The sequence below is a fragment of the Triturus cristatus genome, chromosome 8 (genome assembly GCF_964204655.1).
Source record: "Triturus cristatus chromosome 8, aTriCri1.1, whole genome shotgun sequence".
Taxonomy (NCBI): Eukaryota; Metazoa; Chordata; class Amphibia; order Caudata; family Salamandridae; genus Triturus; species Triturus cristatus.
Window position 1 is genome coordinate 1,160,336,511 of NC_140591.1, and position 13,858 is coordinate 1,160,350,368.

The 13,858-nt window shown below is 44.2% G+C and overlaps 1 protein-coding gene across 3 annotated transcripts in view; it reads right to left on the reverse strand.

The window, feature by feature from the left end:
* LOC146805541 (ATP-binding cassette sub-family C member 5-like) overlaps positions 1-13,858 on the reverse strand; it is a 1,766,780-nt gene that overhangs the window by 1,061,242 nt on the left and 691,680 nt on the right. For all 3 annotated transcript variants that reach the window (XM_085622799.1, XM_085622798.1, XM_085622800.1), the window contains one exon: positions 13,455-13,562. In XM_085622799.1, the coding sequence (XP_085478925.1) occupies positions 13,455-13,562 (108 nt within the window). The remainder of the gene's footprint in view (positions 1-13,454; positions 13,563-13,858) is intronic.

Below are 13,858 nucleotides of genomic sequence, written 5' to 3' on the forward strand. Positions count from 1 at the left end.
CTTTCCCGTTGGACAGAAGCCTACCCGGTTTCAGATTACACTGCCCCGACTACTGCCAAACAGTTAGTTCGAGAATTCTTCCCACGATACGGTTTACCACGTGTTGTCTACTCAGATAACGGCCAGCCGTTCTCATCCGAACTAATGAAACACGTTTCCCTTTTGTTAGGCTACCAATGGAAATTCCACTGTGTCCGACATCCCGAGGCAGCAGGTCTCGTGGAACGCCATAATCAAACTCTGAAAATTAGATTGTCCAAAATATGTAGAGAAAAAGGTGTCGATTGGATAGTAGCCTTACCAGTTGCGCTCTTTTACATGAGAATGGTAGCACATTCTCGAACAGGGCTATCCCCGTACGAGGTGATCTTCGGTAGACCACCAAATATGTGGGGGACGCCTATACCTCGCAAAATCACTGATGTTGACTGTAATATGCTGACAGATTACCTGGCTTCCTTGATGTCTGCACTACAATCTTGTCGTTCACAGGTAGCTGCAGCTTTTCCCGATAATACTGAGGTGAAGCCCCATGACGTGGTTCCTGGTGACCTGGTTCTGGTCCGGAATTTCGACCGGAAGACCCAACTGGAGCCTAGGTGGAAGTCGCCGAAGCTTGTTCTACTAACTACAAGGACAGCCGTGAAGATTGAGGGACGTAAAGGGTGGTTGCACTCGAGTCATATCAAGAAATTTTATGGACTACCATCTAGTGTGAACGCTCAGCCCTGCATTCCCTCACAGACAGACTCAAAGCTCCCCTTGGCTGAATTAACAAACACTGAACTTTATAAACTGAAGTTAAGGTCTAGCAAGTCAGACAATTTGATTGTTTAAGTCCTCTCCAAGGTGAATCGGTTGAATTTGTCTCTGACATGTATCCTCTAGACCAGAATAGAGAAAGAAATCAACAGATGCAGCTTAAAAAGCATGCGTATTGTAAATCACTTCGTAGTCACTGCACAGTAACATTATTAATTTTGTTTTTTCTAAGTCTTCTGATCATCATTTTCAGCATACTATTGCACATGTATTACCCTATCCTTAAGCGTGCTTACAATGTAACTGCAGAACATTCTTTTAGCGAATTACCTCCGCATGAGTTGTCTTATAGATTTGCGCTGCGCAACAACACATTCATTAGTATGTTACATCATTCCCATCAGACCAGCAATGCCACAAATTGTTGGATATGTGGCCGACTCCCTCCCTATCAGAACTATAAGGGAGTTTTGCCCCTCTTTCCCTATCCGTTCACACACAATGGCTCCTGTGGAGCATGGTTTAGTTTGATTAATTCCCTAGATTCAAATTCCGCAGTTTATCAAGACAACTGGGTATGGGGAAACCTGAACCTAGTTTTGCTTAAAGTCTGCTACCCTAACAAGGAGGGACTTCCCAAAAGAACAGGAACTGATCTAGAAAATGAAGTATATGGATTAGGTAATTTTACACTTAACCTCATGATCCTGAACGTTGAATCTGAAGCTACACCAATATTGCCCGCCATGTCAGTATTCCCAGTAAAAGGGGAATTATGTGTAAGAAAGAATGGTTCCATACGCATGGGCCATAGTAAATGCACCACTGTAATAAAATTCAGTGATCAAGGCAAGTCTACATTTAGAGCTTCCCGTCATTCCTACTTCATATGTGGCCAGACCGCATATATACGTCTACCTCTAGACTGGGATGGTACCTGTTACATAGCATTCCTTCTGCCACCTGTTTTCCTAGCTCCTCCTGATTATCATAGAAATACCCATTTAGTACACAATAGACAGCAGAGAGATCTCCCAATTGTTGATTACACTGAAACAGCATGGGAACAATACACAGATTTCAATAAAGGTTTCTTTCCCTATATAGGTACAGTTACTAATAGTAAGCTGATACGTAGATTAACCAGAACCCTTGAAGCAGTAGTGAACGAGACTACTTCCGCCTTAGGCAATTTAACAGAAGAGCAGTCTGCTATGCGGATTGGTGTGCTTCAAAATCGTCTTGTCCTTGACGTCATCCTGGCCGATAGGGGCGGAGCTTGTAGGGTCATCGGATCAAGTTGCTGCGTTTTCATACCAGAAAATTCACCATCAGTATATAAAGCCATAACTCGCCTTCATAAGATTGTAAGCCAGATACACCAGAGTCCAGGCACTTGGACTTGGTCCGGTTGGTTTTGGAGCGTGTTGTCAGCCTGGGGATGGAGAATCCTATCCTTCCTAGGTATTGGCTTTCTCATACTATTCAGTTGCTGCTTATGTCTACAATGTGGGCCAGCGATTTGTGGTCTGTGTGCCACATCGTGTATCCCACATCCAAGTTTTCGTTCAAGATCCCGGAAGAAGAAAGAAGAACAAATGATGCTATATGAACAGATCGATGGATTGATGAAGATCGATATCTCCTGAGGGTCCGTAGGGGACAAGGAGGGAATGAGGAAATATGAATTTTGTGATCAGTTATGTCCCCTATCGTAGACCCCAACGGCTCCATGTGCATGCTATAAGTACATGTATGTTCCCTCCAGTTCCAGTTTTGAAGACGCAAATATATGTGCGTCCACCGTCAACATGTCCTCTTTCAGATCCGCCATGAATGGGTCAGATATTCCATTCCTAAGTATGAAAGGCCACCGACTTTATGTGGTTCACTTTCCACATTTTACAGATTCAGGCGAGTAGGCCCAGAATTCTGTCATCAAGCCTTTTCCTGCCTTCTGCCTCTGAAAGCTCCAGTCTGAGCCTGCATCTGTATCCATGAACTTTGTCCTACTCCCTGCGCGGCTAACGGTGCCTGATCCAGCCTGTTGCCTGCCAAAAACTGTATTTCACCTTCAAGATTATCTGCTCCGCTCCTCATCCGATGCATTCCTGTCTAGTAGTTTAGGTAAACATTCATCCAGCTACCGTGCAAAGGGCCAGGCCTCGCTGTCCTCATACAAGTAATTCATAGCCCCTGTTACCATGGAATATTCCTACCTCCTTGCATCTCATGTAGACACTTAGACGCTTGTACACGCACTAACAGTCAGTATAGAATAGATTCTATCCTAGAAACCTTTCCTTTTGGATAACACAGTTCTTTAAACATAGGATATTAGATATGATTTGGGATTAGGTTGACATGACCCCCAGACTTCTGTCTCCACATGTAGAGCTAAATGTCAAGTCCCCTTCACCCTCTAGTTGCACGTCAATCACACGTCATGCGGCTGCGCGCGCATCTCTGCCAAATATTTCTGCTGACATTACAGGATTCTCTTATGGATCCACCCACTTGTGACATCATGTATGATGACGTTTATTAAATTACACCCATATGTCCGCCTCTTTAGTTACGTATGCACATTTTATCTGTATTATCAGCTGTTACGCCTCTTGCATCTGTTTCACTGTAGTGTATTTTCTATAAAACTGATTATCTGTCAATAATGTATGCCCTTCCTTCCTGAACTTTCGTGGTGATGGAATAGAAGCCTGCAATTCGAATTGTATTCCTTTGTATAGGAATAAAGCCTTTTAGAACCTCTAATACCACGGATTCTGCCTCTTATATTTACTGAGTTATTCTTACTAGACTTTACCGCATAAAAAATAGTACCGGTAATGAAATATTTACCACAGGGCAAGACCATTTCTTAAACAAGAGTTACAAGCATGCATGAAAATGTGAAAATATTATCTGTTACGTAGGTAGCTCTGCAACCGTCTCCTATTTCCAACTTTGTTGTTAGCATCTTCATCATAGCTCTTGTGGGTATCTCTCCAAAACTGGTTCAATGATCAGATTTAAATTACCAATCCACTTTATCTCCCCATTTGACCTATTTTGTATCAATCTAGCCAAGCCTGTCAGGAAATGGTCACAGCATGCATTTGGCACCTAGGAGGAAATAATCATGGCTTTCGCTTCTGTCTCTCAGCTGGCCTGGCTAGTGCATTCTTGTAATGTCAATCTCAAAGGAATCTTCTTGTTGCAACATGATTCAGAAAGGGCTGTTCCATATTTCAAACTGATCCCCATTTTTCATACTTTCCTTCACATTCCTCAGTTGAATATTATCTTGGAGTCACCATTCTTCCAAGCTGTGAAATGTATCTTTCATTTCTAGAAACAGTCATCCAGAGAAACAAATTGGCATATGGTGTTGATAATGTCAGAAACCAATGTGGGAATGTTTGTCAATGACATGATGCTTTTCAAGTGTTATCCGCATTCAACAGACCTGAGAAATAAGGAGACACTAGACCTCTAGAGGATGCATTTGGCTGAGTCATCAAATGGGTCAAGTCAATTAGTGTCCAGATATGAGAAGAAGAGTTGACAATTAAATGGCAGTCAAAACTGTGTGCCCAAATCCAAAGCTTCAAGTATATGGTTATATATATGTTACCTTGGATGTCGATTTATGTTGTAAACTAATTGCTACCCTTCATCTAAAAAAGCCTGAGAGGGACTGCTGAGGTTAGATTGGCAACATCTCTCTATTATTGGTAGAGCGGCACTGTTTAAAATAGTGGCACTCCCAAGACTTCTTTATGTTCTACAAAATAATCCTTAGGGAATTCCTGACTGATTCTTTGGCACTACTTAATCCCTATTGTGTGTCTTTAATGGGCAGGTAAACAACTCAGAGTCTCCCTGGTTAAATATGTCCAATGGTTATAGTATAGAGGATTGGGTATGGCTGAAAAGTACTTCCATTATTGAGCAGCTGATCTAGCCATCATAAATAAGTGGGGTTTTGATCCCAGAGATGATCTGCCTTCTGTTTGGAGCATGATCACTTCAAAGGATCCACTCTTCTCTGTTTCATGCCTTGCGCTTGGGTGCCTGCCTCACTCTCTCCCTATGACTCAAGTGGCTTTCACCTGCTAAAGTATAGCACCTCAGTAGGCACACAGGGAGGGAAAGCAGACATGTAAGAAATTCTTGCAGCAGTGTCCTTTGGAGGGGACAAAGGAAATCCCTGGAGAGAGCACAGTGAAGTGCGTCCTGGAGAAACACCAGACGATCCTCACACCTCTAAATGCATTCAATTCCCTGAAGCTAAAACAGTATTAAAGACGTTGGGTAGGTGCAGCATGTCACAAATACTGCTCCCTCGTGATTACCTTTATGGACCCTTTGGTGGATTTGTGGTCCTGATGGGAGGAAGATTTAGGCTCTCTAGAGGATGATGAGTGGGGAAAGGCCAAGATGGCATCTTGTGGGATGGCCATCTCCACATGCCTCTGAATGATTCAATTTGTATTACCACAGAATATATTACAGTCCTCAAAAGGTATAACAAAAGTGCAAGATTCACTACTCAACCTGTTAAGGTGCTGTTCATTTACAAAAGATTTCTTTCATATCGTATGGGGCTGCTCAATAATCCATGATTATTACAAAAGGATTATTTCCATTTTAACTTGAGTTGTGGGTCGTGCTACTGATCTCATTTTTAAGCTAGAGCTCCTGGAACGTGTGGTGGATTGTAGAGGTTTGCCAGTGACGCAATCCTTTTTTTAACATAGTTTTTTATATTTCAGCCATCCAAAACAACAGCAACAGAAGTTGTCAATAATATGCTCACATACAAAAGAAATACATTTCCCAGCTCATTTGCTGCAGTATTAGCATCTGTACAATAGGTTTTAGTGAAGAAGGTGCAGTAGTACCACACTCCCTGCCTATGTGAGCCTTATATATACAATGCACTCTTCCTTTTTATAACCTTGCATATTACGTATTTAAGCCCCTTCCCATTAACCCCTTGCAAGTGCAACAATGGGATAATGGTTTAAATTAACCCACGCAACACACCAAAGCATCAAATTATGGCACTCAGTTATGCATACCTCACTCATCTTCATCTTCTAACAGTCGGTCAGTTCACCTATCATATATGCCCTCTTACTCAGGTCCTCTTCAGCCCTCTCGTCCATCCTGATGTCTTATGGCTTTCAGACATATTTTTTGCAACAGCCCATTCTAGCATATTTTTCCCCAATTTTAAGATTGTGGGGCCTGTCTTGGCCATGCAGCACATGACCAAAAGTAGACCAAGCGTTGAAAAATTGTGTTGTATTGTTTCTTTCTTAGGTTTAGGTATAATACTTAGCAAGCAGTGCTGTTTTGCTGTACCAAGTCTAATAACTATCCCCCTCTTAAGCCATGACACTAGGTCCTCCAAGTACTCCCAGAATATGCTACACAATCATGTAATATGCAAGAATCTTGAATCTTGCCAGTCACATCTATGACAGGCTGAATTCCTATTGTGGTATATTTTCTCTAGCTCAGTGGGCATCAGGTATATGCAGTAGAGATAGTTAAAGTGAGTCAATTTGAATATTACATTGCTGGTAATCTCTTGCACCGGCATGCAAGTTCTTGCCCAATCCATATCTGTCAGGTGGCCAGATGGTCCCCATCCAAAGCTTGACTAGCTTTTATTTTTACTGAGGGCATGTAGGAAAGTAGGATCTGCTTACATGGTTACCCCCACTTTTTGCAGGTGTCATTCTGTTTTTCTGACTAGTCTGACTGGGATCCTGATAATCAGGACCCCAGTCTCTGTGCTTCCTCCCTAAATTGGACCTTGGTGAGTACCAAGGCACCCCCCCCCCCATATTGGCTACTGGTGTACCCTTGTAAGTCCCTAGTGTATGGTACTAAAGGTACCCAGGGCATAGGTACACCAGGGATCCCCAATGGGCTGAAGCATGTATTATGCCACCCATGGGAGACCACTCAAATTGTGACTACAGGCCTGCCACTGCAGCCTGCATAAGTTGGTGTTAGCACCACTTACAACAGATATACATTTTCTTATATCTGAGGTCACTACACTTAAAACCTACAGGTCACCCCTAAGGCAGACCTCTCAATCCTAAAGGCAGGGTGCTTGGTTAAAAGTGTGAGGGTGCCCCTGCATGAGCAAGACATCCCTACATATGCTGGAGTCCATTCTCCAAGCGTTGTAAGTGCATCAGCCATTACGATCCATAGAGTGGCCATGCGTCATTACGCAATGGCTAACTCTAAACTGGCTGTGATGAACCCTGGTATGTTTGGTAACAAACATGTTGGAATCATACCCCAACACTGTAAAGGGTGCTGGAGGTATGATTCTATGCATTGTGGGGCTCCCCCGGGAAGTCCTCCATGCTCCCGGTACCAGTCTTCCAGAGTTTGACAGCAAGCTATGGCTGCTGCCGTCCACAGACACGATTGTGCCCCCCTGCTGCTGAGCCAAGCTCAAGCAGGAGAAGCTAGGGCAATAGGTTTCCTGTCACAGGGAGGTGTGACCACCTCCCCAACAGGATTTAGTGTATTGGACTAGGGTGTGGGCGCTTTCCAGCACCACTAGATTGCTTTTAAGGGCACCGTTGGCTCCCACTCTGGTGCAAAACTGGACAAAGGACATGGGAGTACCCTCCCCAGTGTCGAGCCCCTCCTCTGGGAGGAATACCTGAAATATCCCAACCCTTTCTTTAGGGTACTTAAGAGCGTATACCTGTGGGTGGTTCGTTAGATTCGTTGTGGGATAAGATTCAGATCCAAAACCACTTCATCTTCAACAGTCTGGGCACCATGGACGACTTTGGGCTTCGCTTTGGGAACCGAGACTGCAGCGGGAAGACTATTGCTGCTCATGGCCTCGTCGTCCTGCCAGTCTTCTGTGTCGTCTGTGCCTGTGCGCCATATAGGTTCTTCTCCAGGCCTGTGGAAGGAGTCACTCCCCTGCATCTGCAGGCACCGCAACGAAGCAGACCGGTCTGCTGTTCCTGAGCTACCACGGACTCTGAAAGGTTCAGTAACACAGGTGGGGGTTCTGCAACTCTTTTGAGGCCTGTACTGTCTTCACAGCACGTTCGAAGCCAGTATCCATTGTCGGCACCGCCGGAGCAGTACTGCTGTGCATTGCGTTGACTTGCCATTGCCATGGCTTGTTGACTCTCTTCTCAAGATATCTTCGAACTCCAAAAAGCTCCAGAATCTCTTGCTACCAAGATCTTCGTCCTCACCGCATCCTCTGCACCGTGGGCCTGCATCATTGGTGAGCTGCTCGAGGTCCTCCTGCGACTTCTGTGCCTCCAGGCTGTGGGTCCTCTTGAGGGTCTTCTTTGACTCCAGTAGGCTCCCCTGTTTGCTTGGAGCTTACTCTGACCTATCTGCACTTGGTGAGTTTATTGGACTCTGCTAATCCCAACACTGCACCTTTTTCGTCTGCTACTTTTGTTGCCACTGCTAAGGCTTGTTGGTGTTTTGCCGGACACCGAACCCCTGGCTCTTGACATCCGACGTGGGACAGCTTGTGAACGGCTCCTAGTCTTCTACAGCATCGTGTGGTCTGCACAGCTACAGCGCCACGGTCACCGTCAAATCTCCTGCATTTTCCCACATCGGTGGACATTCATCTTCCATGCCTCCTGGTCACTCCTGAGTGGCATAGACTCTGTCCCCTCTGCTTGCAGGTACCGCTCATCCTGAATACACCCTTGGATTCCACTGGACTCTTTCACTTTCTTTGCCAGCAGCATCTTTACTGAAGTCCTCCATTGTGGTCTACGGCGGTTTCTGACATCACTTCGCACCTATCCAACCTTCCATCTTCCACGGGGTTTCTTCAGGGTTCCTCTGGGAAGGGTCTTTCTTCTTGAATTTTTCAACCGCGACTTCCCCATTGACTCGTACTTAGCACGCAATAGTTTTTGCACTATGTACAAGGCCTTGGTGGGGTTCCTAGGTACTTACCTTGGTGGTTCCTTGGGTCCATGGCTCTTCTAAATCTTCTGGGTCCAGTTTCAACTTAGGTGGAGGGTCGCATTCCACTTTCTTAGTATATGGTTTGGTCTCCCTCTTGAGACCCATGTGTATTTGTGTTACTTACGTGTTCTATTACTGAAATATTGTGTGTATTGTGACTATTTCTCTGGGGAGGAGATATTGCAATGTGTTAGTGAGTGTCTATAATAAATTCATTGGGTGGTTCTATTTCACTTAACCTACACTTATGATTAATACTGGTAAAACAAGCTGCTTCACACTCCTTCTAGACTAAGCCTGAAGGCGCTCTCCACAGCTACCACTGATAAAGCTTTTTAAGGTTGTCTATGGTGGTCTAAGACCACTAAAATCACCATAAGGGTTAAATGGATTAGTGCAGGGTGCTCCACTTACATAAGTGAGCACATTTACTAAGTCAGCCTCCTACGGAGCCTATCAACCATCAATGCTTCATCAATGTGTGAGATGAGTTTCCTCCCCCTTCCACTCTCCAAAAGCACCTCCATGGTAAGGGAGGTATTTGGCGTAGCTGGAAAGCCTTTCCAAACCTCCCTGTCCATATGGGACAGTTTTGCAAATTGTAAGAACTGCCCAGCCCCAATACCAAAGGTCTACTGAGCCCCCTCAAATGTCTGTAACATAGCTTCTGGGTACATATCATCCAGCGTGAGGCATGTGCATTCTCTCCAGGCTACTAGAAACATATTATCCAGTATCATGCGGAAGGGCTGCAGCCACTCAATTGGCAGGGATCTGCTGACAGGTGGGCACTTTAGTACTCATTTAATTGCCAACTCCCAGGTTGTGGCCACCTGGCGGACTATCCACCACATGCCTGGGAACTGATGCGGCTTTGTCATAAGGTATATTGGCAGAGTTCCATCCCTTACTGTGCCCAATAGGAGTTCGGATTGCCAGTTCAGGCCCTCATCACACCTCTTTGCTGCATGCTGTAGTTGTGCAGCAATATAATAAAGCTACAGGGAAGGGAGGCCCAATCCTTCCAGCATTCTCTCCAACTTTAATACTTCTAGACAGACCCTGATCCATTTTCCCACCCATACCAGTAGAATTAGCAGAAAATCTATTTCTCAGAAGATAGGCTTCAATACTGTGCACAATAGCTATTGTGACTATCTGCTCAACACTTATGTCTGTTGTCAGGGATCGGAAATAAAAACAATTTAAACTTACCTGGAGGCCGGGTCCTGCGTCTTCTCTGCTCCTGCTCTCTGGATGGAGAATAAGGAAGTGCACATGACTGTTTTGAACTGCCCGAGAGGGCTGACCAAACAGTCATTGTGCACTTTAGTAGTGGGCAAACCACTCCTCCCCTGCCCTGCTCGGAGAGCAGACCAGTCCGCCCGCCGCAAAGCAGCAGGACACGAAACATAAAATGAAAATATTTCTAAGTTATTGTCATTTTATGTTTCTCATTGCTTAAAAGCAGTGAGGCGACGTTTCTCCACATTAGCGGAGGATCCGCCCTGATAGAGCCTTCGCTGCTGTCAAGCAGAGCAGTGCTATAATGTATGACGGAGCTGCAGTCTGGGATAGCGCAGTGCTCCCGGCAGACTAGAGAGCTGGCTCAAGATCTACTTGCAGCTGTACTCTGCTTGGAACAATGTTTTGACTGTAGTCAGACACACCCTGGGGCCAGAGATGGCACCTGCATAACTTCTGAAGACCAAACAGGAGTCAGTGCCCATGGCTTGACTACTAGTGAGTGCAGAGACACTGGCTATGGTGGGAAATGAGCCACATGACCGACAGTTCTGCTGAGCTCAACAGTCACCCGTGGTGCGAGCAGGCGGCATTTCAATACGCTTTGGCTGCATTTTAGGCGGCACCATAATTCAGAATTGCGCAGCAGCCTGGAAGCCTGATTTGAGCTATCCGACCCTGTCGCAATAGGGATCTTGAGGAATGGATCTATTCCCACCAACCCATGCCACCCCGGGAAAGCTGGGCCCAGGCAACGCCAGCCGCGGATGAATTGCCTATCAACAGCCTGAGAGCTGCTCAAAGCAGCACGATGGGATCCTGCCCGCTCGGCGACTCGACTCACGACCTCAGGCCTACCTGTGGCTTACTCGAGTGAGGTGGCCTCCTGGGATGCTGGCGAACCTGTGCAGCAATATAAGAGCATGCTGCTTGCGTCTCACTTCATGGCACAGATATCAGTAACATCTGTGCGATATCTGGTCCCAGCTCGCCACCGCAGCACAGGCAGCCGGCTAAGCTGCCACAAGAAGTCATTCATCTTCACGATTAAGTAAGTACATGAGAGTGTGCCGGTATGTTTGCAACTAAACACTTCTGTGTCATTTGTTTTTAGACTACACTTCCAGTCTGCTCCATGACACACACTGGTGCCAGTACTCTTAGGTTATAGAGCTAGCGACACACCGCCGGACTCCAGCCAGGGAGATCGGTCGCTCAGCTATTTATGATTATTACTACTAACTGTCTCAAAAAGTGTCTTTTTGAAATAATACAGCCAACTGCCGGGCTGTGACCTAGGCTATCTGTACCTCAGTCAGCCTTGGCTCCTGAGGCTCGCCCTGCCCCCCACTCATGCCATTTTGTGTCCTAAAGTTAATGGCTTAGTGTAGCCATCCAACTTATTCTCAGCCTCAGGTCAAAAATAAATAACAGGCAGCGCTTCACGCCCTGCTGTAATCAGCTAATTGATTTTTATTAAACTGCTCAGTGTATCTTTCTGAAATAAATGTCAGTCTGTGGCCAGGTTGTGACCCCTAGGCTATGTGTGTACCCTTCCATTTAAGGTGCTTTACACCTGTTTTAAGAACGTCTTAGAGTTTCTTGTTCCTCAAATGGGTGTAATTTCTGATATTTTTATGTTTCCCTCATCTTCATTGCATGATTTTGCTTGCACAAAAAGTGTCACTCATAGTTGTTGAAATGCCACTCATAATTATGCAAAGATTATATAAATGTCATGCATAGGAATCTGAAACCTTGGCAGCTATGTCTTAGACATTACTGAAACATTGTTCCCTGTTTAGCCTCCTGTCTTAACTGGCAAACGGCTCACTACATATCATAGCATAACTTTCATAATCAGAAACAGAAGTCGAGGTGGGGCAGCAAAAATCGTTTGCCACAAATGGCTACTCTATAGGTTGACATCAGGCATCAAATACATTTCCTTTGAAGTTATAGCCATCGGCTGCACAATCAATGAGTGTATGATTTGAAATGCGAAGTGCACCCTTCAGTATAAATTCCAATGTGCAGATAATAGCAAAGTAGTCATACACGTAAAATGTATGTTTTAAGTTATAGCATGCAAGTTGCCTATAAGCATATCAGGCTATGTACTTTGATGTCTTGCTTGCCGCTCGTTTCACTTGACACATGGATTTGGTGCAAAATCTGATCACACAAGTTTAATAGATCTGGCTGTGCACCAAAACTCATGTTTTTCGCGTTGTTCAGCCCCAGACACGGCTTCTTTGCATACATTATAAGAGAAGCGGCATAAAGTAATTTTAGCTCTCTGCAAGGATCAATTTTTGACACGAAACACCTTTTGCGTGTTTAATTTGCCACTTAAGCATCAGGTAAAGTACTCACGATGAGTAAGTACCCATTATAACACCAAACATGGTTTTAAAAGGCACCACACATATTTTGAGTCAGGCACAACGTCAGAGAGATTTTAGGATTTTATCATTAGGAGCTAGGCCAAATAGTGCTAAAAACCGACCTCTAGGGAGATAAAATATTACCATAGCCTAAAAAAATGTCCAGTTGAACGTCAAAGGTGAGAGGAAAATTTGTTTTGTTGCAAATCACAGCTGAAGAGAACATCTGTTTTGTTGCTGTTTTTTAGTGCCTTGGCAATGATGTGTGCAATAACATGCTGCAAACAATGGGCAGAAGGCTACAATTAAAAATAAATAACTAGTTCTGTTAAAACAAAAGAAAAGCACAGCAAGGGTAACAACACTGTACTTAGATGGTGCTCATCTGCTGAACAACGGAAGTGGCGTTTCACTGCCTGCACCTGTCAGGAGGCAGAAAAGAAGAGCGACGCAGGAGTTGAACCAATGGTATGTAGCAGGTGGGAATAGAGTGGCATTATTGATGACAGCAGGTCTTGCATGCCCACTGTAGTCGCAAACTAAAAAACACCATTTGAAGCAATGGTAGGAATAGATAGGTGGGAATAGAGTGGCATTATTAATGACAGCGGGTCTTGCAGACAACGCATGCGCGCTGTAGGCTCGACCTAAAAAAAGGCAATTTTTGGCAAAAAATGTAGTATTACTGCTGTAATTGACTTTGTGAATTATAAACTGTGTGTCCATGTGAGAGAGTGAAGTACATGCCTGGCAGAAGATACACGGACAAAAAAAAGCATGTCAAGCACAAGAAGAAGAATAACGTATCAATGGAAACAAGAATAGGAGGTTAAGAACAGATCACAAGATGTGTTATTTATTTAATAAAATAATGTCATAGCGTTTGCATTCCCCTCCAAGGGAATTGGGGTGCTGAGAAATAAGTAAAATGGTTAGTTTTCTCTCAAAGGACAATATGGAAAATATACTTTTCTCAAGTCCAAGACAAGCACATCAAAGGCTGAGATACCTGAAATTTTAAACCACCTTAATACAGAAATTTATGGTGCAAAATTAATTTACCTGAAATCGAGTGACAGATACAGACGCTTCTGAGGCTGCTTTTACTGCCATTGGTATTATTTTGAGAGCAGATGTCATGGAATTAAAAATTGTTACAACTGTAAAAGCCTGAATAAAACAATCAAAAACAAAACGGTATATTAAGGTGCTGTTATTTTGTATTTAGAGCCAATGGTGTTACTTTGCTACACATTTATTGGAAAAGGCATGGAAAACATCATGAAAAACATGCACTCCAAAATAACAATACACAGTCGAAGAAGGGTAAATCTTTTCATTAACAGCAAACATAAAGAAACTGTTACTCACATCTGGTAAAAATGTTTCTACTGGATACATAATTTTCCAACAGATTCATCACCTTATGAATATTTCTTCCAGGTTTCAAATTGATCAGAAAACTT